At 59.8% G+C, this 27,092-nt stretch overlaps 2 protein-coding genes across 5 annotated transcripts in view; both read left to right on the top strand.

Moving 5' to 3' along the window:
• OSBP2 (oxysterol binding protein 2) overlaps positions 1–15,956 on the top strand; it is a 121,912-nt gene extending 105,956 nt beyond the window's left edge. For 2 of the 4 annotated variants that reach the window (XM_054844399.1, XM_054844396.1), the window contains 10 exons: positions 685–802; positions 1,529–1,595; positions 1,993–2,160; positions 5,813–6,058; positions 9,461–9,581; positions 10,342–10,445; positions 10,811–10,906; positions 11,320–11,504; positions 12,367–12,587; positions 12,768–15,956. In XM_054844399.1, coding sequence (XP_054700374.1) covers positions 685–802; positions 1,529–1,595; positions 1,993–2,160; positions 5,813–6,058; positions 9,461–9,581; positions 10,342–10,445; positions 10,811–10,906; positions 11,320–11,504; positions 12,367–12,587; positions 12,768–12,910 — 1,469 coding nt within the window. In that variant the 3' untranslated portion in view covers positions 12,911–15,956. Of the gene's footprint in view, positions 1–681; positions 803–1,528; positions 1,596–1,992; positions 2,161–5,812; positions 6,059–9,460; positions 9,582–10,341; positions 10,446–10,810; positions 10,907–11,319; positions 11,505–12,366; positions 12,588–12,767 lie in introns of all 4 variants that reach the window. The other 2 variants (XM_054844398.1, XM_054844395.1) reach the window with 1 other exon arrangement.
• A 918-nt stretch (positions 15,957–16,874) lies between these two features.
• On the top strand, positions 16,875–26,782 carry LOC129213763 (uncharacterized). Its single transcript, XM_054844401.1, has 14 exons — positions 16,875–16,952; positions 17,296–17,355; positions 17,666–17,754; positions 17,922–18,009; positions 18,730–19,524; positions 19,747–19,871; positions 20,182–20,252; positions 20,465–20,534; positions 20,800–20,901; positions 21,475–21,606; positions 22,194–22,390; positions 22,566–22,671; positions 23,173–23,256; positions 23,602–26,782. Exons 5-14 carry the CDS (start codon positions 18,900–18,902, stop codon positions 23,911–23,913), a joined length of 1,824 nt encoding a protein of 607 aa, XP_054700376.1. The 5' UTR covers positions 16,875–16,952; positions 17,296–17,355; positions 17,666–17,754; positions 17,922–18,009; positions 18,730–18,899; the 3' UTR covers positions 23,914–26,782.
• Positions 26,783–27,092: the final 310 nt, after the last annotated feature.

The following is a 27,092-nucleotide window of genomic DNA, read 5'->3' as shown; positions in this document are numbered from 1 at the left end:
TTGCCGGAGCAGCGGAACCGCCCAGAGACCCCGAGCGAGGTTCTGCTGTGTGCCCCGCGCTGCCGAGGCTGCTCGAGAGCTGCAGCGGTGGTTTTGTGCGGAGCGGTGAAGCCCGCGGCAAGGCTGCGCTCGGGGAGCAGGAGCAGGGGAGCTGCAGGGGGGTCTCAAAAGTCACCCCAATTAATGTCTGCTCCCAGCTTCCTAGCCATCTCTCCCACTGCAGCAGGGGAGAGAAATGTTTATAAGCGTGGGGATGGAAGACCCGACAGCCGGGAAGTCTCTCTGAGCATCACCTGAAACGTGATTTTCTTTTTTCTACTTTAACCCTGACTGGATTTCCCAGCAGACGGGGCGGTGCTGGAGTGGGAGCCGCGTTAGACGTGGTTCGATGTGCGAGTGTCTGGCTCAGGAAGCCTGGTGGCATTTTTGGAGGTGCTCTCGAGCACGGCAGGGAAGCCTCGTGTGCCCTGATTGGGGAGCTGCCAGGGCACATCCTTGCTTTTAGGAGCTGGAAATGGGTACGGCATCCTCTGGTCCTGGAGTGGGATGGAGAGGAGAGGGACAAGCTGTAAAGGGAGCCAGCGCTGGAGGGGACGCAGCGGGAGGAGGGTGGGCTTTGGGGACAGGCTTGTGCTTGGTGGGGACCAGCAGCACCCGAGCACCTCACACCTTTTGCGCCAGCAGGGAGTGTGCAGTCTGCCAAAGGAGAGGCCAGTGATGAAGATGAAGAGACGGAGTATTTTGATGCCATGGAGGATGCACCAGCTTTTATCACTGTAACCGCAGACCCCAAGCACCACAGGTACGAGCCCCCTTCCCAGGGCAACGCATCGCACGGCGCACCCCGGTGAAACCTGCTGCGAGTGCGGGAAGAGCAGGGGAGAGATGGTTTGCCTGGCGTTGGGCTTGGGCTTGAGGGCAGCATCCTGTCCCGCGGGGCTACTCTGCGTGCACGCCCCCCAGCAAACGCGCTGCCGCTGCCCAAGGCTCTGCCCTGCACCCGTCTGCTCCTGCATCCCTGGCGCGAGCGAGGCTGAGGATGGCCTCGGCTATAGCGAAGCAGGCGAGGAAGGGCAGACGTCAAGCCTGTGCTGCGGTAAAGCTGAGTCCTCCGCCCCAGCAGCTGATGTGGGCTCGAGGGGAGGCTGGGCAGGAGCCTGGAGGGAGATCCCCTGGAGCACTGGGCAGAAGCGGGGAGTGCCTTGCCTTCGTCTGCCTTGACCTGCCCTCGCACCTCCCTGGGCGTCCGTCTGGGCTGGAGGCACCTGTGCTCTGCCCCGTGGTCACGCCGCTGGGCTCGCTGGCAAACGGGGGGGCTCTCGGCGCCCAGGCTGGGACACGCCGCGCTGAGCATCCCCTCCCAACGCCTGCGCACGGCCTCCGTCACCCCGTCACCTTCCCCACAGCTCCCCGGGGTGCTGCAGGGAGATGGTCCGTGTGATGGTGGCTGTGCTGCACCGGCCTCGGCTCTTCTCTCCCCTTCTCCGCCCTTTCCCGTGTTTACCAGCCGGTGCTTGCTTCCCCGCAGGCGTTCGGGCAGTAACCTGAGCGGGGCCAGCGAGGGCCACCCTGAGGACTGGAACCTGGAGGACAGCGTGAGTTGGCCGGGCAGAGCGGGAGGGACGGTCCTGGCGGGAGGAGACCAGGGGAGAGGAGGAGGTTGTTGGAGGGGCTCTCCAGCCAGGTCCCTCCCGCGCCTCCAGGATGGAGCGGAGTTGGTTGCTCTGTGAGCCGCGGCGGGGGGAAAGACGTCAGCGGTCTTACAGCAGCACCCCAGACCCTCCTAAGGGAAGCAGGACAGTGTTGGGGGGCAACTGCACCCCCTGTTATTTCCCCCGTGCCCTGGAGAACAGGTTTCTAGTGACGTTCCCCAGCGCGAGCGCACACGACGTCCCCTGAGCTGTGGTTGCTGCTCCTGGGAGCTGCCGGCTCTGGTCGGGTCATGCTGCGTGAGCCCGGGTTACACCTGCGTTTCTTCCCTTGCTTCCGCAGGTCTTTGAAAGCTCAAATCAAAGCAGCTACAATGAGTCCACTTGCAAAGATCTCCTGCCGAAGAAAAGGAGACGGACTCGCATCCCTGACAAACCCAACTACAGCCTTAACCTCTGGAGCATCATGAAGAACTGCATCGGCAAAGAGCTCTCCAAGATCCCCATGCCCGTAAGTGAGCGCGTCCCACGCGCCGATGGCCAGCGGAGAGGGTGCTGCCGCGACGCCGGCGCTGAGGGTTTAGTTTGGGCACGGCTCTTGGCTGCGGGAAGGATTGGGATTACGGCTCCAGGTGGTGCTGCCAGGCTCCGTGACAGCACAGCAGCCCCGAGCGGGACAGGAGCACGTTGAGAGCTGCCAACCCCGTCCTGGGCCGCTGGCTTTGGCGCCGGCAGAGCCCTCTGAAACCGCCTCGCTCTTCTCCCCAGCCCCGCTCCGCAGCCCCGACGTGTCCTCGCTGCTCAGCTCTGCTGACTCTGAGCCCTGCGTCTTTTTCTGCAATTTATTTGCCCCTTGAGATCGTCCACCTGCTGCCAAAGAGCCAGCACAGCCAGAAAGCTGCACCGCCGGGCAGGAGGAGGCTGTGCTCAGCGGCACGGAGCTGTAGTGCTAATTGCTCTGTGGTAAACGACTCCGACGGCATGGCTGTTGCGTTAGGGACCATTTGAATTGGGTTGGCTCTTCGGGACTGCTCCGTTCCCCTGAGCCGGCTGCGGAGAGCCCTGGCAGCTTGCTCACACGGGTGCCAGGGCGAGCTGGAGCAGAGGGACGTTGCCCAAGTGCCGGTGCAGAGCGAGGGAGGGAACCAGGACGCCTTGAGTCCCCCAGGATTCAGGCGTTTCACCCAGGGGACAGAAGAAGAAGAGACCTTCTTGCCGATCACACGTTCCCCAGCCTGTGTCCCGGGGAACCGACAGCACGGCAGGGCCGTGTTTCGCCCCAGGGACCCAGAGTACCTTCATTTTCCTCGCAAAGAGCGGCCTTTTAAGTGAAGGATGCGCCGTGAGGGCAATTTACAGCACTGCTGGGTGCTGCTGGGATCGCTCCCTGGGGCGAAGGCTTCCTGCGGACGGTCAGAGGAGAGGGTTTGCTGGCAGGGGTCTGTCTGGAGCAACCTACGTGGGAAGTGCGTCTAAATTCTTGCAGATCAGTAACCCTGTGCCTCACGTGCCCAGACGAAACCCGTTTTTCAGAGCAAACCAGCCCTTCCCAGGCTGCCGGATCTCCAGCAGGTCTGAGCCAGCCCGGTGAGCGGCGTGGATGGGACTGGCTGCTATCGTAAGGAATCCATTTCCCCAAAAACCAGGGAGCTCTGGCAAGCTTGGGAGAGTCGTAACATGGCTGGGGGTGACTGGGGGTGGCCGTGGCGCCGGCTGGAGTGGAATTAGCCCAGCAAAGTGTGATCCATAGCCCTGGAGCTGTATTCAGGGTCCTTCCTTTGCTGGGTAACGGGGAAGGAGCGTGTTACGGGGGCTGAACTGATTGTATTTCATCTCTTAAAGCAGTGCCTGATGCTCTCTGAGTGAGAGCGATGAGTTTGTCTCTTCCTTGCGCTGTTTCCAACCGAGATACACAGCCCGGTGCCGTCTGTCAGCATTTCTGCAGCAGCATCAATATCAGATAAAGGTGTGATGGGTACAGGAATAAGCTCAGGACGTGAAATACCAGCAGCTGCCGGTGCCCGGAGAGAGGAAATTTATACCTTCCCTATCAATCAAATCATTCCGGGAGGTGCTAAAGCCGAGAGCAATGTGTTCTGCTTGCGCAGCAGCCCTCGGTGCCGGCTCGGGGGGTGTAATGACTCCAGCCCTCCCCGGGGGGAGCGGATCTGGTTTCCCAGCGCTGCTGTCTCTGGAAACTTGTCACCAGAGCTATGGGTTGTGAAGAAGGGGCTCGGCCCCGTGTCAGCCGCTCGCTGGCGGCTCCTCACTGATACCCGTACAGACACAGAGGTGGGGAGATGCTTTGCACCCCACGAGCTCAGCCGCACGTGGCGTTTCTTTGGGAGATTCACCCCGAGGAACGCAGCCCGTGGTAAGGCAACAAGGGGCACTTGAATCTCCTTTCAACAGCCACTTAAATTCTCTCTCCGTAGTACACGTGCTTGGAGCGCAGGAGAAGCCAGCAGCTCTGCGAATCGAGACGGAGCTGCCGAACGAGAGCTTCCGAGCTGACGTTGCGGTAAACGGAGCGAAGGAGGAGGAGAAGGAAGCGGAGCAGCCGGCTCGGGGAGGGCTGTTCGGAAATGCGGTTAATGACACTACAAACCGTTGGTGCGCTGGTTACACACACCGGTGATGGCAGTTTCCCCTTCCGTGTGCTTCACCCGATTCTTGGCAAATTAGGAGCATTTCCGAGACCCCATCCACTTCCTGGGGGACGTGATGGATTGAAAAACGGCTCCTTAATTTTTCCTCTCAACAAGCCAACCTGCAGCATTGAAAAGGAAGAAAACAGCTTTAGGGGTTTTGCGTTTTGGGTGGCTTCATCTTCCTTCCTCCGTGGAAGGGTTGTGCTTTGCCGCTGCCCGAGTGGTGCCGGTGGAGAGGGTGCAGCTGCCGGCTTTGTCCTCGTGCCACCTGCATCTCTCCCGAGAGTTGTCTCAAGCCGGCTGTGATTCGCTTTTTTGTGTGGATGTGATGCTGCCCTTTCTACACAGCTCCTTCTTTCTCAGATGCTGTAAGATCCCTGCTACTTAAATGCCCGAGTGGAATCATCCGGACTTTGTTTTCTTTAGTATGAAATATGTAACGTGGCTTATAAAAGTGGTTCTCCCATCCTTCAAGCATCTGCTCCTTCTAAAATACATCTATCTCTTTGTTCTGAACTGAAAGTAAAAAGTGAATTTCAAGGCAGAAGACCACCTGAGACAAAGTATCTCCGTCTTCCTTTCAATTTTTTAATTTCAGTTCTTTTCAGAACACAAAATATCGCAAAAATCAACCGTTTGGATTTTTTACAGAGATGTTTGCAGCCTGTCCAACCTGGCAACGCACGGCAAAGTTTTCTAATCGACAAAGCGATGACTTGGGGGTGGAAATACCACCCATTCGGGCTCTTCCCCTCCGCTCTCTGCCCCGCGGGGCAGCGGTGCCGCCGCTGCCTCTAGCTCGCACGTGCAGTTTGGGTCCTGTCATGGGGCTGCAGTCCCAGGAGCAGGGAAATACCCCCGAAATGGGGCTTTTTGAGGTTTTCTGAGTAACGGGGCTGCAGCCCGGCGTGGGGATGGCTTTGCTGGGAGGCGATGGAGGGCAGCCCAGGGAGCAGCACATCGCTGCCCCGTGTCGCCTCTTGCTCGTGGCCGGTGGGATGCTGGCTGGGAGGCAGGGGGGAGCTGGGCTTGCTGCTGAGGCTCGTTTTAGGGGTCACTGGTGCTCCATCACCGGAGCAAGGTGGTATCTGGGACGACACCTGGTCAGCTCGTGAGGCTGCCAGCTCCCCGGCACACCTCTGCTCAGCTGGGAGCTTCGAAGCCTCTGTGCTGTTGTGGTACGGTTCAGGGAGCAGAGCAGGGCACGTGTTCCTTGCCTTTATTTAACGTTTGCGTGACGCTGCAGAGGCAGCGTGCAGGCAGCGTGCAGGCAGCGTGCCGTGGCACGTCCAGCCCCGCGCCGTGAGCTGCCCTGCGGGGCTGCTGCTTCGCGTCGGCAGTTTCCATCCGCCCTGGATCCCTGAGTCTTGGAGCGCGTTGCACCGTGCTCGGAGAGCCAGACGCGTGGGATGCCGGTGGTTAGCAGGGCCCGGTGCTGGGGGAAAAGGCAGAGGGTGAAGTGCCCGGCTTGGCATCTCTCCTGCTTCGCTGACCCTTACTGTTCCCCTCCAGGTAAACTTCAACGAGCCGCTCTCCATGCTGCAGAGGCTGACGGAGGACCTGGAGTACCACGAGCTGCTGGACAAAGCCGTCAAGTGCGAGAGCTCCACGGAGCAGATGTGCTTCGTCGCTGCGTTTTCGGTGTCTTCCTACTCGACGACTGTCCACCGCACCGCAAAGCCATTCAACCCGCTGCTGGGGGAAACCTATGAGCTCGACCGGCTGGAGGAGTTTGGTTTCCGTTCCCTGTGCGAGCAGGTGAGCCGGGGTCTGCGGAGGGCTCTGCGTGTCCGCCCCGCTGCTCGTGTCCAGCCAAAACAGCCCTTCCCTGAAGGAGACCCAGCGTCTCCTCGCACTGAGCCTTCCTCCTGGCCGGCGGGTTGCTGGTGGTGGTGGCAGAAGCAGCAGCAGGCGCAGCCCAAGCCGTTCTTCAGAAGCAGGAGGACAGCGTACCCGGTGCAGAGCAGGGGGTGGGGAAGCAGGGGAGGAGAAAGGTGTCCATCACCGTGCCTCTCCTCTCTCCAGCGCCTGAGCAGAAAGGGAGAAGCTCTCCTCACCCGCGCTCCCTCCTAGCCGTGTCAGCGATGCCCGTGAGCTCTGGCGTGGTTCCTCCCTCTTTCAGGGTGTCTTTGGGCTGGAGGGTGTCTCGGGGTCTCCTCTCTTTCTTCTTGGACTGAAAATTTTTAGTGTCAGAGCCTGGGGGCAACCCGAGAACCTCTGACCGCCCCACGCTCTAACCGCAGAGCACATCTGGCACGCATCGGTCGAACAGCAGGAGCACTTAATGAGTTGCGACCTGTGAAGAAAATCGACCGTTTAATATTTAGCACACTTGGCTGGTCCGTCCTGGATTCCTGGGCAGGGACGGGGCCATTTATCCCCCCTTGCAGGCAGGACATCACATTGGTGGGGGCTCTCTCTTCTCCAGGGCTGGCTGTGCCGTCTGGGGAGCAGAGCCACTGTCACGTCTTTCAGTGCTTAGAAGCATCAAACAAAATCACAAACTTCTGTTGCTCCGCAGAGGCTGGTGCGGGTCCAAGATCTGCAGAGCCGTTCAGCAGACCTTGCCCTGAGACCTGTGGGCTTTTTGGAGGAGCTTTGCGTGGGAAAAGGGTCTCGCTGCTAACCCGGGCAGGCCGTGCTGTGCTCTGTGATGCTCACAGCAGATGTCAGACGTGCGGATAGGGCGTGCTGAGAATACGCAGTGAGGGGGCTCAGGCTTGCACCAGCATCCCCATGTGCCCCTGTCGTGGTTTAGCTTGTCTCTGTCCCTCGTTCCTCATCATCTTCTCCAAGTCACGGCCCTTCGTACCCAGGTTTGGAGCAGCCGCCGTAGCAGGTGCCACGCTCTGCCGGCAGCTCCTTGCAGGACGCGTAGGTGCGGACAAAACCCCTCCGTGGTGCCCAAGCCTGGCCCGAGGCAGGACGGCACCTCCCGTCACATCCCGTCCCTCTCACGCTGCGCTGCTCCGGGCAGTGACGGTGAACAGGCTCCGTGGGGTCTCCTGGAAACGTGCCCCCTTGCTCATGACAAACGGAAAGGTCCTTCAGTCGATAAGCTCCAGGATCTGTGTCTCTGCTGTGCCTTTGCGCCATCCAAAGCTGCATGCCCCACGTCAGCTAGCTTTGGTCTGTCCCAGCCTTGGGAGCTCGTGTGCTGGGCTGCAGCGAGCCAGGACGCTGCTGACCAGGGTGTAATGAGCTGCAGCGTGAACGAACCCGCCCTTCCTGCTCTGCCCAGCGCCTCGCTGCTCCTGGAGGCAGGTCAGAGGCGGCAGCATCCCTCCAGGCATCCCCCGGCACAGCGCTCGGGTTCGGCACAGCATCACGCCTTCACCTCAGCAGCATCACGCCTTCACCTCAGCAGGATCACGCCTTCACCTCAGCAGCATCACGCCTTCACCTCAGCAGCATCACACCTTCGCCGGCAGCGATTCCCCCACCGCACAGCCAGGTTCCCCAGCGGGCTTTCTGTGCGGTGGAGGGGAATGGGGGATCTCTCTTCTCCCACACCCCCCTGGTGCCCCATCTCACCTGCTCAGCCCGCTGTTAGGAAGTGGTGGACGGTGCTGACGGTACCAGGATGTTCGATCTGTCCTTAGCCAGCAGCACCCCTCATCCTCCCCGGGTACAGTCAGAACAACAGGCTGGTTTATTACCCCGTTCGGGCTGCGGTGAGGAAGCCCAGTGCTGCCCGTCGGGTACCACCGGACAGCCCCAACCACATCGCTCCACACCTTGCCATCCCTTTGCTCTTTCCTTCACCCTCCTTTTCACTGCCCTCCTTCCTCCATCCCTGTCCCCTCCCAAATAAACAACCTGCCCTGGATTACTTTTTCCAGTTGCTCCTGATTTTGCTACATCTGACCCAGTTTTGGTATTTCTGACACCTCCGTGTTAGCCGAGCTGCAAGCCGGGCTGAACCCCTGGTGCAACCCTCCTGCCTGCTCCTTGAGTCCCTCCCTCGCCGGCACGGCACACGAGCTTCATCCAAACGTCGGTTTGTCGTAACTCGGAGCAAACCTGCTCCGTTGCAGCACTCCGGAGCCTTTGGTCCGTGAGCGAAGCCTCCACGTCTCCCTGCTGGAGCAATCTCAAAGGGCACAATCGGCGACAGCGCGGCTTTGCGCCGGTGCAGCGTTGCCGGTGCCTCTTGCCCTGGTGCTGCGGTTGGCGCGGGCAGGGCGGGATGGACAGACGGACGCCGTTCCCACTGCTCTGAACTTCCCTTGGGTGCTGCATGTGCCGCTCAGCCTGCCGACACGCCGAGCAAAGCGTTGATAATCTTGTGCCTGAAATCCAGTTATCCAAATAGGATTTTCTCCTGCCGGTGATGGTGGGATTTAATGGAGAGGTTTTTTCTCTGCTCATGTTTGTAATCCAGTAGCTCGGGGCGCTCAGCCTGTAATTACATCGGTGCAAATAATCTCCGAACTCGGTGGCGTGGCCTTCGGGGCCCCGTGGTTAGCTGGTTCCCGGTGATGGGCGGCGTGTGCCGTGCCGGAGCGCCGTGGGGTGTCCTGCTCCCACCTGGGCTGTGGGTGGCTTTTCCAGTGCTGGGGGACGTGAGCACCCTCCTTTGACGCGTCATCCCGGGGCGGAGGATGTCGTATCTGCTTTTCCAGCCCAGCGTGTCTGTAGGGGCACAGCTGGAGTCTTGGCTTGGCAGGTCCCTGTGTCTCGGCCAGCCTGGGGACCGGTGTCCCCCGGGGGTTCCCAGGCAGAGCTGCTGCTGGTAGGAGGGACACCGTTACACTGGGATTACTGGGGATCCAGGCTGGGTTTTGGCACATCCCTGTTTCTCAGCCAGGATCCCTGGAGAGCAGGGCCATGTCCTGGGGTGACAGGACAGCATCGATCTCACAGCAGTAGTTGCTCAAGTTAAGTTTTTTATAGCTGAGGCTTTGCTAACGAGCCCTAGAAAATCCCGGCAGGGGCTCAGTGCACCTCCGCGTGCTGTCGGGGAACCTCACGGGAGGTCACCCCAATGCCCAGGAGAAGATTGGGAGGTTCAGGTTGGCGCAGTGGAGCATCCTCAAGTCGAAAGCTGGTGTGGAGCCATCGCCTCTCCTGGGAGTCACACTGTGATAGCCGGGTGCTCACCAGGGCTGGCCGGTGCCGGTGGCTGTGACCTTACGGGCTGTTTCTCCTCTCCCCCAGGTGAGCCACCACCCCCCGGCAGCCGCCCATCACGTCTACTCCAAGCGAGGGTGGACGTTGTGGCAGGAAATCACGATCGCCAGCAAGTTCAGGGGCAAATACCTCTCCATCATGCCACTGGGTAGGTGACTCGTGCCGAGAGGGCTTGGGTTTTCCCCTGCGCTGCTCCGGCGGTACTCAGGAGGTTAAAGCAACGTGCCAGTCCCTTGGGCGCACGTAAGGCTCAGTGAATTCCACCCCGAGCCATGTAGGGAGCGCAGATTTGTGCTCCCGATCACAGACAATCCAACGATAACTCGTCTGCCCTGGAAATGGAAATTACGCCAGCTGCAAAGGGAGACTGCTTTGGCTGTGCTTTGGAAACATCCTGCTTGCCCGTGAATTGATTTCTCCTTAAAAGATATTTAAAGGCTAGCTTGCTGCCCCTTTTACCCCTCTCCCTGGCAGCCAGATGCAATAAGCTGCCTCCTTCCCCGGTTTTAGGTGTCTTCTGCCTGTCGCTGGGCTGGGTGCACGCCCGGGGCTGGTCCCAGAGCTCTGCTGGTGCCTGGCCCGTCCCGTGACACTGAGAGTCAACTGGGCAGCACGTTTCTGACCTGCTTTTAAAATCAGCCCTTTTTTGGGGGGGTGGAAGAGGGCAGAGGGCCTCGTGGGTGTTGCAGCTCCCTTACGGCGGCAGACACGGAGCGTGCAGCAAGGGGAGGGATGACTCCGGCCCCAGCCCTGGTTGGGGGCTGAGGGTGGGAGGTGCAGGTAGAGGGACCAGGCTGGCTCCCAGGATGAGCGTGGTGCCAAGGGGGTGCCGTGCCGCAGGGGAGCGTGCCCACAGCCTTGCCCCGCCGTCTGCCCTCGCTGAGCTCGGGGCACCCCTCTCTCTGCAGGCGCCATCCACCTCGAGTTTCACTCCAGCGGGAATCACTACGTCTGGAGGAAAGTCACCTCCACCGTTCACAACATCATCGTGGGCAAGCTCTGGATTGACCAGGTCGGTGGCTTCGGCTCCGAGGTGACGTGTCCTGCCTGGCCTGGCCCGGCTCCGGGGAAGGGCGGGGGGACTGGAAGGGCCTATCCTGCCACGATGGGATTCCCTGGCGGGATGGGGGGAGGCTTCTCGGAGCTCCTGATGGCTCGTCCCAAGGCCAGCAGCTCCGTGGGGCGGGGTGGTCACGCGCGTGATGGGTTTTACCCTGCTGCTGGCGAGCCGTGGGGCTGACAGGGGCGGCTGGAGCGGCGGCTACAGCCAGAAGGGATGCTGCAGCTGGTGGTGATTTGTACCTGCACTACAACTAACGCCTGATTTGTCTCCTTGCAACGTCTCTCACTCGCTGTGGTTCTGTGTTTTTCATCTAGTCTGGTGAAATAGAGATTGTTAACCATAAGTCAAAAGATAAATGCCAGCTGAAATTTACCCCCTACAGCTACTTCTCCAGAGACGTCCCCCGAAAGGTACGTGTCCGGGTGTCTCCTCCTCCTTCTGGCAGCCCTGCGCGGGGTGAGACCTGGCTCTTCCCTCCAAGCCGGCCTCACGGGGTCCCGGTACCGCAGCTGGGATGAGCCCAGCACAGGGCCAAGGAGCTGCGCTGACAGGGGCCACCGGGGAGGGCGGGGGGACCTCCAGGCACAGCCCCCGTGCCGGCTCTGCGTCTGCTGGAGCTGCAGCGCTGAGACCGGGGGAGGATTTGACGGGCCGGAGACCCACCTGCACGGTCAGGGTGGGCCCACGCTCCCCCCTGCGCTGGGCACAGCTGATGTGTGGGGACACGCGGCGCCAGGGCACCCGGAGGGTGTTCTGCCTCCCCGCACCTCCCCCTGTCCTCCGGGCACTTCCAAACGCCACCAGAGCCGTCTCCTTCTGCCAGGTGACAGGAGTGGTGAGCGACGCCGACGGTAAAGCCCACTACGTCATGTCCGGCACGTGGGACGAGAAGATGGAGTGCTCCAAGATCGTGCAGAGCAGCCACGGCAGCACCAGCACGGAGGGCAAACAGAAAACAGTCTACCAGACGCTGTCTCCAAAGGTCCTGTGGAAGAAGTACCCCCTCCCGTGAGTCCCCTCCTCGCACGGGGCGCTGTGCTCGGGGGTGCAACAGCCGGACGGGGATTAATGGTGTCACCCCGAGCCCTGCGGGATGGAGGGTCTGGTGTGCCCGGTCCGGAGGACGCGGGGAGGGGACCAGGACGTGGGTGGCTGGGTGGCTTGTTCAGGGTGTGAGCACGCAGCAGGAGGGGAGAGCAGGTCCCTGCCAGGGCAGCGTGGCTTTGGGGAACCCTGGCAGGTAGGTTTTGGGCAGCCAGGGGCACTGGTTCAGTTTTTTGGGCTGCTGGCCGTGGCAGGGTGATGTGTTGGCTGCTTCACCTCGCTGGTGAGTCCCTGGCCGTCCCGTCCCACCGCTCACTTCAGCTCTCCAGGGACCAGCCCTCTCTCAACACTCTGACCCGCAGCAGCGCTGCTCTCGGACACCAAACCACTGTCCAACCTTTGGTAGCACCCACAGCCGCTCCCCACGTTGGAGATGCTCTGTTGGAAGAGTCCCTGGTGGAAAGTGTCCTCTGCTTGGTGCCACCAGTTCTGCAGTCGGGGCTCTGGCAGCTCTTGGGTGACGCTGTTCCGTGTCTCGACTGTGCAGTCAGCGTTGGGAGTTCGTAGGCTTGGCTTTTAGCTTCCCTGCCTGGAGCCGATGGAGGAGGGGTCTGCTCCCCTCCAAGACGCCCATCGAGGCGTCATCAGCATCTCCGCTTAGAGGGTGGGAGGCAGGGCTCCCCACAGGATCTCTGCACGTCTGGTTTGGGGTAGCACGAGCAGCATCAGTGGGGCTGGGGTGAGACGCAAGGGCGCGAAGGGCTGGGGAGCTCTGCTCCAGGTAAGCACCACCTCCGCCGTCCTGATCGGGGCTCTCCTGCCGCAGGGAGAACGCCGAGAACATGTATTTCTTCTCCGACCTGGCCCTCACCCTGAATGAGCCCGAGGAGCGAGTGGCCCCCACGGACAGCCGGCTGAGACCCGACCAGCGGCTGATGGAGAGCGGCCGCTGGGACGAGGCCAACGTGGAGAAGCAGCGGCTGGAGGAGAAGCAGCGAGCCGTGCGCCGGAGGAGGGAGGCCGAGGCCGTGGAAGCCCTGGAGGAAGGTGAGATGCTTCGGGATGCCGGCGGGCAGCGACCGGCCGTGTCTCGCTGCGGGGATGCGGTGAGGAGACCCCGCAGGGTTTGGGGGGTGAGGGAAGGACCCCGCCTCGATTCGGGCGGCTGGGGGGAGCGCAGGACTCGCCGGGAAAAGCAGCCCTTACCCCCCGCTTCTCCCCGGCCAGGCAAGGACTACGAAGGCTACATCCCGCTGTGGTTTGAGCGCAAGGTGGATGCCGTGACCGGGGAGCTGATCTGCGTCTACAAGGGCGGTTACTGGGAGGCCAAGGACAAGCAGGACTGGAGCGCGTGCCCCGACATCTTCTGAGGCGCTCCGCTCGCGCCGGGGTGGCCGGCCCCGTGCCTCCGTTCGCTGGGACAGACAGAGGGACAGTGAGGACACGCTGGCAGCGTCCCGCCGGCAGTTAACAGTGCAAGTACATACACGGAGTCAATACATGCAGAAATTTGAAAAGAAAATCTAAACAGGGATTCCAAACCTATTTTTTTACGCACTAAGAAATAGCATCTTTTTTTTTTTAATGATGGCTTTTTCAGCGACTAATTAGGAACGAGGACACGTGAATCTGGTTCGTTTTTAGCCTAGCATATTTATTGCTATCAGGAGTTGCTGCCTATATCTTTCAACGCCTTGGCTTTATCAGCTGAGACGTCGACTTCCAAAGATGCTCGCGTTGTGGGGATGCCGTGCATTTGTGTGAGCTCTTTTATTTGACTTTTTTTTTCCCCCCCATTTGTGTGTGGACTTTCTGGATTATTTCTTTTTTTTTTAAAAAATCTGCTCCTGGTTCAAGTTCCTTTAAAGATGGACACGAACAACACTGCGTCCTGCTCAGAAGTCTGTCTCCAGGAGCCGTGGCACTTGATCCTGGAGACTCTTGATGGTTCCTGCAGTGCCCAGTCATCCCAGTAACACCACTTAGGATATTTCAGCTGGTGACTTTTTTTTTAAAAACTTTTTTTTTTTAAAACTTTTTTTTTTTTTTTAAAGAAGCGTTTGAGCAGATTCCCCGCAGTCTGCCGTGTTTAGTCAAGGCTTAGAGCTGTCTTTAAGATGATGCTTTGTGAGAGTGATTTGAGTGAGGTTTGGTTTGGTTTTCCTGCAACCACATCCGAAGGGGGAAACGGCCTCGCTGAGGTTGGGAATGCCTGGCAGACACAGAGCGAAGAGGTTTGTAGACCCAGCGATGCTCCGGGGTCCGTGTACCGGCTCTCTCCCGCTCCATCTCGCTAGCCCGGGGGCTGGCAGGAGCCTGGACCTCGGTGCCGGGTTTGCGGCAGCATCTCTGCGCTGAGCTCTGCCCGAGGCTGGGCAGGAGGCAGGGAGCAGATGCCGTGGTGCCGCTGGGACGGAGCCTCCCTGGGATGCAGCCCTGGCCCTGGGTCTCCCATCCCTCTTGTCTTCCCCATGAAGCCAGACAGGTCTGGTCTGCAGTGCCCCGGCACGGGGGGGGCACAGGCTGAGCCTGGAGCGCACCCGCAGCCCGGCGCCTGGCTCCGTTCCCTCTCCCCCCACCCTGGGCCGGTGCCTCCCAGGAGCAGTTCCAGGTCGTCGCTGAAGCAGCCTGAGCGTGGGGCCGGGGGAGCCCCACGTCCCCCGCTCACCCCTCCTGCCTGCCATCGCCTTCCTGCGGCCCTGGACGCGCCGGGAGGAGCAGAGCAAGCGCTGCCCATGATGGGCGAGGACCGGGAGCGAGCGGTGCTCGGGCACCGGCCACGCAGGTCCCCAGCGCTGAAGGTGAGGATGGGGGCGGTGATCCCGAAGGTGGGATCCGCTGGGCCAGAGAGCATCAGGGAGACCTGGACACCCGCCTTTGCCCCGTCGGATCTCATTTTTGATGTCGTCTTCTCCGGATCTTCATCATATCGTAGTGACTGCTGCCTCCCGGGGGTCAGAGGCCGCCCCTAGCTGGACGTCACATCCACGTTGGGAGATAATTAGCAATAATGAACTTTGAGGCAATGGTAACTGGAATACCCAGGCTGCACACGGGACACTTATGCAATCAGGTTCCTCGACCATCAGTCTCCTCCTGATCGGCTTCTCTTCCAGCACCTCCGCGCCCGTTACCCCCAGCACACCTACGTGTACAGTATATATAGACCCCGTACGGCGTAACAGTAGTGAGTGGCTATTGGCGTGGCAACACCCACTGATTTCAATGTACCCTTTAATCTTATTTATTTGCTTCTAATTTATATATATATATATACAAAAATATATATAAAATTATTTTGCTTAAATTTCTATGGTACACAATAGATGAAAAATAATGAAGACAGAAGTGTCTGAGTTTTTGTAGCCCGAGTACGATTTCCCTAGGCTTGTCCCGGCAGTACGGTGTAGGAGTGATGGTGACTAATTCCCAAAGTAGAGACGCAACATTTTGCTCCAAAGCTGGATGCGATCGCGTTCATAAGGTGTCACAAAGATACTCCCTTCTAGAAACGGTGCGTTTGGGGTTTGAAGGGCGGCACTCGGTATCCCCTGCATTCGGGAGCGTGATGCTCTGGGTGTTACAGCAGCCGGTCTGGAGTCTTTGCTCCTTGCAGACCCTTCCCCAAGGTTTGCCCGTGGCTCGGTAAAGCCGCTGCAGCTCTGAAATGATCCAAACTGCTGCATTCGCTGTGGGATGCAGAGAGCTGCCGGGTGTCCCGGCCCCAGGGCGTGCAGATCTCCTTTGGGCTTTCACCTTCCTGGGAGAGGGGAGGATGCTCCACACTAAACCTTCACACTGCTGGGCTGGTGTGTGACGGCAGCGAGATTCCCCGGGGCGGGTTTGTTCCGCTCGAGGCCTGAATCGGTTTTGTAAAATGGGCTAGAAACGGAGCTCTTCAAAATGCCTTATTTTCCGTGTTTGCTTTGTCAATGCAAGAGTTACCCGAGAGCTTGGAGAGGTGAGAAGCTCCTGCACGGGCTGTCCCGAAAGCAGGATCCGAGCGTTCCCGCAGCAGAGGAGAGCGGGGAGTGAGATGTTGCTCAGTAAGTGCTGGCACCAAGGGTCCTGCTGGGCTCTGGGACCCCGAGAGGTCCTGTCTGATGTACCCCATGGCTGCGTCTGTCTAGAAATCATCATCGCAGACCCTGCACAGCTTAGCGGAGCTCGGGGGAGCGCGAGGAGGACCCCCCAAAACAGCCATCCCTCGTTTTTTAGGCTGATTTTAAAAACCGCTCTATCTTCCAGAGATCATCTAGCAGCAGCACTTAATCAGAGCACCATCTCCTGCTCTTTCTGTTCCCCCCCAAAAGGATTTTAATGTCATTCCACTGTAAATGCTGTTGAATGTATTTCTTTTTGAACAATATATTGTGAGTGATCCCTCTTCTCCTACACGGTAATAAAACTTGGATTCGGGAGTTTTAAAAGCCGCGGTGCTGAGGTTGTCACTCGCTCCTCAAGGCTGCAGGTGGGGGGTCCTGCAGGAACCCCAAGGTGGGTGAGCTCTGGGCATGGATGAGGATCTGGGCACGTGGTGGATGGCAGGTGAGGTGGCCAGGGAAGTGGCCCAGAGGAGAAAGAGACATACGGGAAGAGATGGGGACATGGCCCAGGGAAAGTTGTCCAAAGGAGGAGGTCGCCCAGGGGAGGAGGGCTATGGGAGGTGGCCCAGAGGACAAGGAGGTCCAGGGGTGTGGTTGTTCAGGGAAGAAGAAGGATCAGGGGGGAGGTTACCCAGGGGAGGAGATGGTCCAGGGAAGGTGGCTCAAAGGGAAGGAGGCACCAGGAGAGGAGATGGTCCAGCAGAGGTTGTCCAAGGCAAGAGGTGTCCAAGGGAAGGTTGCCCAGGGGAGGAGGTCCAGGAAAGTGGGAATGTGGGAGGTGGTCCAGGGATAGGTACCCGTAGAAGGAGGTTCTCCAGGAGACAAGGAGAGAGAGAGAGAGCTTAGAGGAGAAGGAGGACCAGGGAAGGGGTTAGCCAGGGAGGGAGAAAGGCCAGGGGAGATCATTTGGGGAGGAGATGACCCAGTGGAGGTTAGCCAAGGGAGAAGATGGTTGCCCAGGGGAGGAGGTCCAGGGAAGGAGGAACAGGAGAGGTGGCCCGGGGGAAGGAGCCCAGGGAAGGAGTTTGGCTTGGTTGCCCAGGGGATGTTGTCTGGGGCAGGAGGTGGCCAAAGGCAGGTGGCTCAGGAGAGGAGGCCCAGGGGAGGTGGTGGAGGCTCCGGGCAGGGGCTGCGGAGGTGGGTGGGGGAAGCCCAGGGCAGGCTGAGACTGGCCGGCTGTGGCGTTGCCAGGTGACAGGCACACACAGCGCTGCCTGTCCTGCCTGCCGTCCTGCCTGCAGTCCTGCCTGCTGTCCTGCCTGCAGTCCTGCCTGCCGTCCTGCATCCCGCAGCCCAGCTCGGCCAGGTTAGCACAGGTCAGGGCTGGGGTGGGGGACCCCGGCAGTGGGACCCCCGTGCCGGCAGCCTGCCCAGCGGTGGGGAGGAGCCTCCCTGCCTGCTCTGGCTGCACCAGGCCGAGGGCCCGGCAGCTCCTGGGCGCAGCAAGCGCGACGGCTTCTCGGTTTTAACGAAAGGCAACCCCCCCCCCGTGCCCTGCAGCGCCTGCAAATCTGCCCGTCGCCTGGCACCGAGACACCGGGAGGTGGGTGGGCTGGGCTGTGTCATTCTCGAAATGTTCACTCTGAAGCCTAATGAGTTCATGGGGGGCTTCTAGAGCGTGTTAACCCTCACCTTGCCTTGTGTCGCAGGCCCCGGTGGCACAGCAGGCACGGAGCTGGAGGAGGCTGCCTCCAAAGGCCAGAAACGCAGTAAGGCTCGTGCAGGTGCCCAGCTCTGCACCCAGGGCAGGGGGGTGCCCCGCTCTCCCCCAACCCCGGACCAACACACCTTTGCTCCCGTGCTGCCGGGGACGGGCTTGTCCCAGCCACTCCGTAGCGGAGCAGTTTCAAGCCCGGGGTGCAAGAAGCCGGGGCTGCTGCCTGCTGCCTTCCCTGCCTGTCCCCACGGGAGTGTTCGTTCCCCCTCCCCCGACATGGGGGATTTCCCCCCCGCCCCCCCGGGGCTTTAAGACCTGCTGCTCCGTCCTGGCCAGCAGCGCCTCTTTCCTCCTCTCTGCAGAGCTGGACCCAGGGAAGCAGCCGCGGTTTGCAGGATCTTGGGAACGCCGGGACCGTGGGCTGGACCTCACTGATGCGTGGGTCAGACAGGTGTGGGGCACAGGATGGGGGTCACAGCGTGGGGCTGAGATGCTGGGGAGCAGGGGACAATGCAGCACCAAGAGCGGGGTGCTCCTGCCCTGTCCCACACTTGGTGCACTGAAGTTGCATGACCGCTGCTCACCGGCAGTGCCCCATGCCCCCTCTCCCTTCCGCAGCGGCACGGTGCGGGTGCGCGGGGCACCGGCGGCAGCAGAGACGGTGACATCTCTCCTGACACCCTCCTGGATGGCTCCTGGGCGGCTGGTGAGTGGGGACAGGGCAAGTTGGTGTTTTCTCAGCTCTGCTTTGCCTCCCCACCCGCCAGGCCCAAACCCAGCTGCAGAGCGATGCCTCGCTGGGGATTAGCAGGCGCACTGATGCTCAGGCAGAGGATTTTGCAGCTACCGCTATTTAAATAAAACAACAGCGCACTGCAGAGACCAAAATAGCAAAGTGCTAGGAGAGCAACATTGTTCCCCGGGAACCTGGGGCTGCCACACAAACGTCGGATGGGCTTTTGCAAAGATGCCAAGATGCAGTCTGGGACCGGGACTCTCCATCAGGCAGCGGCTTCCCATTTTTCGTGGTAGAAGAGCAGACAGCATCCCACCCCTGTGCCCTGCTGCCCTGGCGAGCCTTTGCACTGCACTCACTGCTGAGCTGTGCTGCCGTGGCAATGCCTGGGAGCATCCCTCATGGTGAAAAATTACTCTGGTTTAAAAAAAAAAAAAAGAAAAAAAAGAAAAAAAGAAAAAAAAAAGAAAAAAAAGAAGGATGAAATTGTGGCTTTTTCTTTTGGAAGCAGTTGAGGTTCAGGCTTTTGCTGGAGATGGTGAGATGCCTTCAGCGTTTGAGCTTAGGGGCGCACCAAATGCTCCCCGGTGAGAACAGGCACTGCTGGTTCAGATCCAGCTGGGTGGGATGGTCCTTCCCATCCCTGTCTGGGCACAGGGGAGGCTCATGGCTCTCTGCTTTCCCATGCAGAGCTGGAAGGACATCGTGCCAGGTGTCCCCAGGGTGACACCAGCCCTGTCCCACGGGAGGACCACTGCTGGGGGCTGGCTCAGCTCCTCCGCTCCCAGCCCAGCCCAGGGGACCGGAGCAGCTCCAGCTCTATCTGCACGGAGGACTTTGCTGCCAGGTTTCAGGAGGGCATGGTGGAGCCCCTGCTGTCCTCTGAGGAGGAGGAAGATGAGCCCACTGGGAATGTCCCTGCTGAGGGAGATAATCCTGGGCAGGATGAGTCCTTGTTCCCCACAGAGAGAAGACTGGATGTCCAGCAACAGTTGGTGGTGGAACGGGGCAGGCAACTTTCGCAGGGCAAGTCTCCGCTTCTGATGAGGAGGGAGAGCCTGGAGTCTCTGGGACAGAGGATATCCAGGCTGAGCCAGAGTGGCCGGGGTCCCCGGCCAGCCCCCTCCAGACAGCTGGCCCTTGGCCGGGAGGTTTCTCCCCATGGGGGTCCACGCTCTGGGGAAGACCCGTTGGTCATTGCCTTGCTTGGTGAAGACCTGGCTCCTGGGCGTCCCTGGAGAGCCCCAGCCATCTCTGCTGGCAGGAGCGGGGCAGGGGCAAGGAGGGGCTCTGCCAGAGGCGGTTTGCCGGGGGACAGCAGAGCTGGGACCAGGGGATATCCCTCCAGAAAGTCCCTGGGCCTGAGATGGCAGGAGCCACCGGCTCTCTGGGGACGGTGTGGAGGGGACATCACCCTTGCTGTGGAAGATGCGGAGAAGGAAGGAGCGGGCAGCAGGCAGAGGAGAGCTCCCTGCTCGGCTCACCGTGAGTCTGGGCTGGCTGCGGGGTGCTGTGGCAGTGCTGGAGGAGGATGGAGGACCGGGACCAAGCAGGGGGAAGGGGCATGGCTGGGCCAGGGACCCTCTGTCTGGGCAGGAGCAGGGAGCTGCATGCAGGGCACGGTGGCAGGGAGCAGCTCCAGTTGCTCTTGGGGTTTGTCTGGGGTGTGTGGGCTCTCCCTTAAAATGCTAATTTTTTTCCCCACAGGTACCAACACAGCAGTGGGAGCCCCTGGTCGATGCGGAACCTGGGCAGACGTGTCATCCTGCCCAGGAGGAGTGGCTCAGTCCTGGTGGCAGCGTGGGAAGCAGAGAGCCGTGCTGCCCTGCAAGGTACGTCCCTGGGCTGGCTGTGCCCTGCTGTGGGGTACGGCAGGATGGGCGATTCTGCTGCCAAGCAGAAACTCTGGCAGGATACACCGGGTGGTCAGTGACGGACGAGGGGATGGCTCCTGGCTCTGCTTTCTGCCAGGGTGTGGAGAGCAGAGGGGATGTAGCCAGGAGATCAAGCCTGGCCCTGGTCCTTGGGTCCCACGTGGTGGCCATGGGAATCCACAGAGAAAGGAGCTAATGAGTTTGTAACCCCGCTTCTGGCTGCCAGCACGCAGCGGGGCAGCCGGTGTCACCGCGTTGGTCCCTGCAGAGGAGCCAGGAGGGGACACGAGAGCTGGGATCGGGTACGAAGGGGACCCGGAGCAGAGGGGACAGAGCCAGGTACGCTGGGGGCTCCAGGGACGGATCCCGTGCTGAGGCTGGAGGCTCAGCTCAGGCATGCCCACTGATCCCTTCCAGTGCCCTGGGAGCACAGGGTGGCTCTGGAAGCCCAGGAGGGTCCTGGACCCCGGGGTGCTGGGTGGGCACCCTCTGGGGTCTCTGCCTGTGGAGCGGTGTGGATGGGGATGTGGGTGCCGGTGTCCCTGCCGCAGGGCTGGCCGGGCACTGCTGGCGCCCACCCAGGACGTCTGCCACTGGGACACGACGGACCTGGAGAGGATGGTGAGATGACCCCGAGACGGACAGAGCAGGGGCTGGCCAGGCAGAGACACGGGTGGCAGGGACAGGTCGGGACGGGGGGGGGGGGGGCTTCAGGCATGTGGTCCTGGGGTGCCCATGGTGGGCTGGGGGACAGCAGGATGCAGGGGGCTGTGCTGGCCACCGGCTCTGCTCTGGGAGGGAAGAGATGTGCTGCTCCTGCGCACGCCGCAAGGGCCAGAGTTGGCTCCTGGAAGAGGTAAAGACGTGGAAAAGGGGCATTTTCCAGTCTCGGCAGGGGCAGAGGGCCTGTGCGGTCTGCTGGGAGGGGCTGGAGCAGGAGAGAAGGAAAACATCGGCTTTGCAAGAGGAGAAACGGGAGTTACAGAAGGTCGGTGCTCTCATGGCTTTCCAGTGGGCCCAGGGTCACACGGGAGGGACCCTCGGAAGGCGCACATCCCCTGTCAGAGACTAAGCCCCTTATCCAGGTGTGCACATGTCCCATGGGAAGTGTTCGGTGCTGCCCAAATTCCTAAAGAGCCAAACTATATTTACCTGCAGGAAGTTTTATTGAGAGGTTGGAGCTGTGAGGACAAGAATTTGTTGGGTAAACCACTGTACGCAGGCTGGGGTTGTTGGTCTGCAGGTCAGAAGGTCCCTGGAGAGTCCCGGCAGAGGCAGGGAGAGCTGGGGTCCTGGGCGCAGGCAGGAGGAGCAGGCAGGGCTTGCAGCTGCACAGTGATCCTGGGGTGGTGATCCCCATGCTGGCGACACTTCCCCACCAAACCCCAGCTCTTGGGGGGGGCATTACGCCCTGCGCTGGAGCAGGCTGAGGTGGTGCCACCCTGGCCAGGAGGGACTCGGGCATCCTGCATGGAGACTGCCCTTGGGAAGAGCCTTCCCGGACCTGGAGGGTGGCTGTGGGCTGCCAAACAGGATGACGTGACCTCAGTTTCTCTTGCAGAGGCTCCGGGAGCTGGAGCATCGTACCCGCTCCCTCCTGCGGCAGAGGCAGGAAGCCCTGCACCAGCTCCACGTGCTGCTCCAGAAGGAGAAGGTGGACGCCCTTCAGCAGCTCCACGAGGCCCTGGAGCAGGTTGGGGAAGGGAGAAGGGAATGGGTGGGGATACGGGATAACTCCAGCTCAGTGCCCTGGAGCTGAGTTCACACGAGGACCCCACTGGGCAGGGGGCAGCTGCCGGGGCACACCACGGCTGGTCATGTCAACCACAGCAAAACTGCCGGCTCTGCTCGGCTGGCTGGGGGCTGTGGCTCTCACAGGGAGGGGGAGCAGCACTGGGGAGCACAGCAGCCCAGGTGTGCAGCTCCCCGAGGTCACCCAGGCATGAGAGGGGCTGTGCAGGGATGGTGGGGTCTGCTGGGCACATCGGGCAGCAAGCTCAGCAGCTTGCCTCGCAGGGGCAAGGTCTGTGCATCGAGCTGGGGATGCCTTGGGAGAGCAGAGGAGATGCCCTTCTGGGAGCCTCCATGCTTGCCCTGCTCGTGCCAAGCGTCCCCGGCTCAGCCCTGGCTGTACACGGTGGCTCCAGGTCTTTCCTAGAAGCTCCGACCTGGCTGTGAAGCCAACAGTTCTTATGTGCAAGGCTGAGCCGACTCGGGGGCAGATCTGGGTGGTGCAGGCGCTGCTGTGATCCGTCTCTCTCTCGGTGGCTGCTCCCCCAGGAAAGGGCTGTCGGGAGCACCCGGCTGCGAGCGCGGCTGCGGCGGCTGGAGCAGCTCCTGAGCCACCCATGGGAGCCGGTGGTGCCAGGGCAGGCTGGATGGTCCCAGGCCATGGGGACCACCTCAGTGTGCCCACGCCGGCACAACCCCCTCCCTGACAATGCCACGGGGCAGGGCCCTTCACCGGCAGTGGTCAGGTGAGTCCTGTAACCGCAGGGTGCTCCACGCTTGCCCAGTGTGGGTGACGCGGGCTCCTGTGCCCCGCAACCCCCGGGCATCCTTCGTAGAGGAGCCGCTCGGTGCTTTCGGCATGCCGGCTCTTCCTCTCTGCCCGTGACCCATCTCCTCTGGCTCATCTCTGCTCTCCCCCAGCCATGCGCTCCATGTCCTGCGTGGCCTCCGAGAGCAAATTCAGCATCACCTTGGGGAGCTGTGGAAGGAGGATGGACCCCAGGAGCCCACCAGTCAGAGGAGGAAGGTGATTTGAGCCAAGGGGTGGGGAGGAAGGTCTCACCCTGCACAGCTGTGGAGCCAGGGTGGGCTTTGGACCGGTGGTGTCTGACCCAGAGAGCTGCCCTGGTCCCTCTGCCTGTGATGCAGAGCTGGTGGCTTGAGGCTGGGAGCTTTTGGTGACTCTTTTGCCCTGTCTGTGCCCATCCATCATCTTAGCTGGGGCACTGCTGGGCTGGCAGCCCCCAGAGACACCCCGCAGCGGCCAAGGGCTCGGTGTTGGGCTGGGGACGGCAGCTGCCAGGCTCTCCCCTCTTCTCAACCAGCTGCAAAACCCCCTGCCCCTCTCTGCAGCTGTGAAGTCAATGGGATCCATGACAGGCATCAGCCCTTGGATGAATCCAAATTACACATCCTTGGAGTCTGTGTCCTGGAGCACGGGGTGGTGGGATGTCTCCTAGAGAGCTGCCCCTCTCCATCCACGCGTAGACCCCTTATGTGGGCTGCCTGTGTTCCTGTCCACATGCAGGAGCACGAGCAGAGGCAGCAGCGAGAGCAGCTTTGCATGGAGAAGACAGCAGCTCTGGGAGCCCTGAAGGAGCAGCTGATGCAGGTGAGTGCTCCAAAGCTCCTCCTGGCCCTTTCAAGCCTGGGGGTTTCAGGGGCTTCTGGTGGCTGTTTTCAGGAGGGGCTGCTCTGGCTGGGGTTGCAGAGATCCATGGGGACCTCCCACCCACCCCCAGAGGCCAGCCCTGTCCTGCAAAGTGTGCATCACATCTCTCCAGATGACACGGAAAACAGACGTGTGCCCAGTCACACGGTGCAATTGCCCCATGCGTCCATGGCTGGTCTCGGCTGCAGGCTCTGGGGACACCAGCCATGGGGCGGCAGGGAGGTGTGTGTAGGATGCTCTTGCCCTTTCCAAACTCAGGTTGACCCTTGCCTCTCTTGTGCACAGAGACGCAGTGAACATCCGTACCTCCATCCCACCGCCTCCCCGTCCCTGAGCATTGTCCCTGGCCTCCAACAGCGTGGCCGTTGGTCCCTGGGGATCCTGCACCATTTCCAGCGTTGCATGCAGGAGCTGCAGCTGGAGAAGACACACCAACTGGGCAGACTGGGGAACCCGACTGTCCTGGGAGGAGAGCTGGGCATGACAGCAAGAGAGGAGGTACAGGGACAGCCTGGGACAAGGGACTCAACTTCTGCCACAGCATCACGCAAGCAAGAGGTGCAGAGCTCCACCAGAGAACGTGCCTGGTGGGAATAACCCTGCAGTGGGGTTTGTTTCTAACCTAGAGACCTTGGGCAGATCCCATCACCACCATAAATCTGTGTGCTATGGGGTTAGAGATACCAGGATCATTTGTTGAGGGCCGAGGGACCTGCTGGTGGGAGGGCCACAGATGTCTTAGGGAGGCCTCTCCTGAGTTTGCCTGGATGAGGCACAGGGTCCCTACACTCCTCTTCCCACTCTGTGGCCTCTCCTCTGCTCTCCTCAGTCTCCCATCTCCTACCATGGGATGTAGCCATGGGACACATCTCACCGGCAGGTTGGAGGTCACATTTCCCTTTATGTTCCACCAAAGGGACAGATGTTTTTATGGGTTCTGTCTCTTTCTCAGCTGTGGCAGAGGCTCCTGATGCCAGATCTCAGTGGTTCCCCACACCCTAGCACAAACAGCAGGAATGAGCACGACTGCAGGAAGAGTTGTCTCCTGTGACCAGGCCTTGGGCTGGGGCACGGAGATGGTGAGACATCCCTGGCTGCTGGCACTCCCTGTGCATGCCCAGAAGGACCGGTTGTGAAGTTCCTGGATTTTCCCCTCTCAGGATGTTTTCCATGGACCTTCCCAAGTGGAAGTTTCCCTTCAAGCCCCCCTGGCAGAGGTGGTGGCTGGGAACACGCAGTCCATGTGTTAGGAGTGATCAGTATGGGTCCATGCCTGCACTCCTGCACTGGGCTGTTGTCCAGGTCCAGCCAGGTGAACATGGGAGCCCTACCAACATCTTTGCAGCTCTTTCCTCACATGCAGTCAGGGGCTTGGTATGAGGGAGAGCACGAGATGGGGTGGAGAGGTCCATACCACAGGGGTGGTTGCAGAGAGGGGTTGGGAAGAGATGGGGGAAGAAGATTGGGTGCATGGGGACGTCTGGGCTGGAAGAAGGCTTGCCTCTTCCCAGATCAAGGTGCAGACTGGGGCCAAGAACATTGCAAGTGCTTTCGCAATTAGGATGTGGGGTCAGAGCAGTAAATCCCAAACCCACAAAACAGGGCACTGTTAATGCTGACAAGCCTTTACCATGGAGGTCAGTGGAGCACTACAAATTCCAAGTAGGTCAGGGGTTTTGGTGGAAAAACATCTTCAGATGACAAGCCTGCATGAAGCAGGATCTCTTCTGATGCCCGTGTGTATACTGAGTGCTGTGCTGCCAGAGTCATCCCTTTTGCACATGCCCTAAGAGCAGAGCCGGAGTGCTCAGAGCAAAGCGTGCACCAATCTTACTTTTTGGAAGGGAGAACATATGAGACGCTTGTGGAAATAAATTGTTTCTTTATGGTATCTCCTAGCAGGAATAATTTTGTAGTCCCAGGCACCTGCGTGTCTGCTTGGAGAGAGCATAACAGAGGAAAGGCCACAAACCCGTTGAGAGCGTTGCTGCTCTTTCATGTCCGTACACAGGCTGGGGAGCAGTGAGCTCCTCAGACACGTCGGGTCCCTGCCAGATCCTGCATCAGCATCTCCCTAGTCACAGGGGCTGCGCGGACCAGGGCGTCCTGCGGAAAGGACAGAGTGAGGGTGGAGGGGCGGACAAAAGGGAGCACTCGTGTGAGTGGGACAAGTAAATCAAGTGCTCCAAAGTCCCACGCCAGCCCCATCAGGGAGTGCCGTGCTGGTGGAGCAGCACCGGGATCCTGGTCCAGCGCTCCCACATCCCTCGGGCACAGGGAAGCGGTGCCTCTTCTCTGCAGCCCAGGGTCACAGTGGAGCCAGGAATCCCCTAGACCAGACCTCCAGCAAGGGAGTGACGTTCATACTCGGGGCTCCTGGATTTATTTTTTACATGCCACATTCTGTAGTGGGGGCCCAGCCCAAGGGTTCAGCTTGGCTCGCTCCCAAGAAAGATGCAGGGATGCTTGGGAGCTGTTTGCCACTGGCTTCTTCACTGGGTCAGGATTTTACCCTCTGAGGGTGAAGTTACCCCGGGCAGTGGAGCTGCTGGGAGGGCTCTGGGCACCCTCCTGCCTGTCCTCACCACCGACTGGACCTTTGCTGATGGGATTCAGCTCACTCACCTGGCAGACACCTGCTCTTGCTGATTTAGGAAGAGGACTCAGCCCAGCTCAAGGTCTCTATACAGTGGCATAGAGATGCTCAAGATAATTTAGGAGGGGGTTGTCCTGGAAAAGAAGAGGTCCTGCTCCTCTGCTATCCCTCTCCTCTTCTCCATGTGAGCTGCACACTCCTTGCCGTGGTTGTCTGTCCACTCTGGGAGCAAATTCTGCTGGGTGAGGGTATCGGAGAAAGCTGGCAGGCCCAGTTTTTACCTCTGTTAATAAGCTGGTTCTGTGAAGTGCCTGAGCAAGCGCCAGGGACAGGGCAGGAGTGCAGAGCTAGGAAGATGCCAGTAGCACTGCTGGGGCACTTGCATTTGGGGGAGTGTTGGACCGTTTCATGGGAGCACTGCTTTTCCCACGCACAATTTACATGAATCCTTTTCTCCCTGGGCATCGAGGCTTCTGCAGGGGCCGCAGTGAATCCTGAGTGTCACAGTTACAGGTGTTGCGTGAACTTGCAATGAATGCAATTGGAAAGCTTCTGCAAATTCCTCATTTAAAAGTGCTGTGTGGTTGTGACGGCTCTTGAAGCTGGCAAGTGCCCTCAGGCAAGCAGGATCCCGCTGCACAGCCAGGCTGGGATGGTTGCAGGCAGAAATGTGTAATGAAAAAACCAACAGGGAATTGTTCTGTTTAGATGCTTTCATTTAATTTTGAAAAGGAGAAGCCTATTTCTCAGTCTCTACACATCTTATTGGAAGAATGCTGGTTTTAATTTGCAAGAGAACGTCCGAGGAGAGTTTCTCCATGTGCAAGGGGGAAAATGAGAATTTCTTGCAGTACTTTATTACTATGCTCCCTTCCAGGGGAAGGAAGGGGATGAGAATCGAAATATCTGTATGCTTTCTTTTCAATTAAAATAAAAGTGTTTTTCATTATGTTTTTCTGCAGTATTGGATTGGGGTTCTGAAATTTCTTACAATGCACAGCCATTCCCTTGCTGAAGTTACTGCAGTATTTTTTTTTTCCCCTTTAAGTTTCAGAAAAAGAACTTTTTTTTCTGAAGGGCTTTTCATTAAAACCCAAATGCTTGCAAGGCTCCATGAACATCTTTGTAAACAGTGGGCTGAGGTTCCTGGTCATATGAATGATACTAGGAAAGATAAAAC

The sequence above is a fragment of the Grus americana genome, chromosome 16 (genome assembly GCF_028858705.1).
Source record: "Grus americana isolate bGruAme1 chromosome 16, bGruAme1.mat, whole genome shotgun sequence".
In the NCBI taxonomy this organism is placed as follows: domain Eukaryota; kingdom Metazoa; phylum Chordata; class Aves; order Gruiformes; family Gruidae; genus Grus; species Grus americana.
Note: the sequence above shows the minus strand (reverse complement) of the source record. Positions and strands in the feature narration are given on the sequence as shown.

Coding starts and splice junctions, on each gene's coding strand:
- LOC129213763 (XM_054844401.1), top strand. CDS start 18,900: ATGGTGGAGCCCCTGCTGTCCTCTGAGGAGGAGGAAGATGAGCCCACT. Junction 19,525..19,746: donor AGCTCCCTGCTCGGCTCACC/GTGAGTCTGGGC, acceptor TTTTCCCCACAG/GTACCAACACAGCAGTGGGA. Junction 23,257..23,601: donor TGAAGGAGCAGCTGATGCAG/GTGAGTGCTCCA, acceptor TCTTGTGCACAG/AGACGCAGTGAACATCCGTA.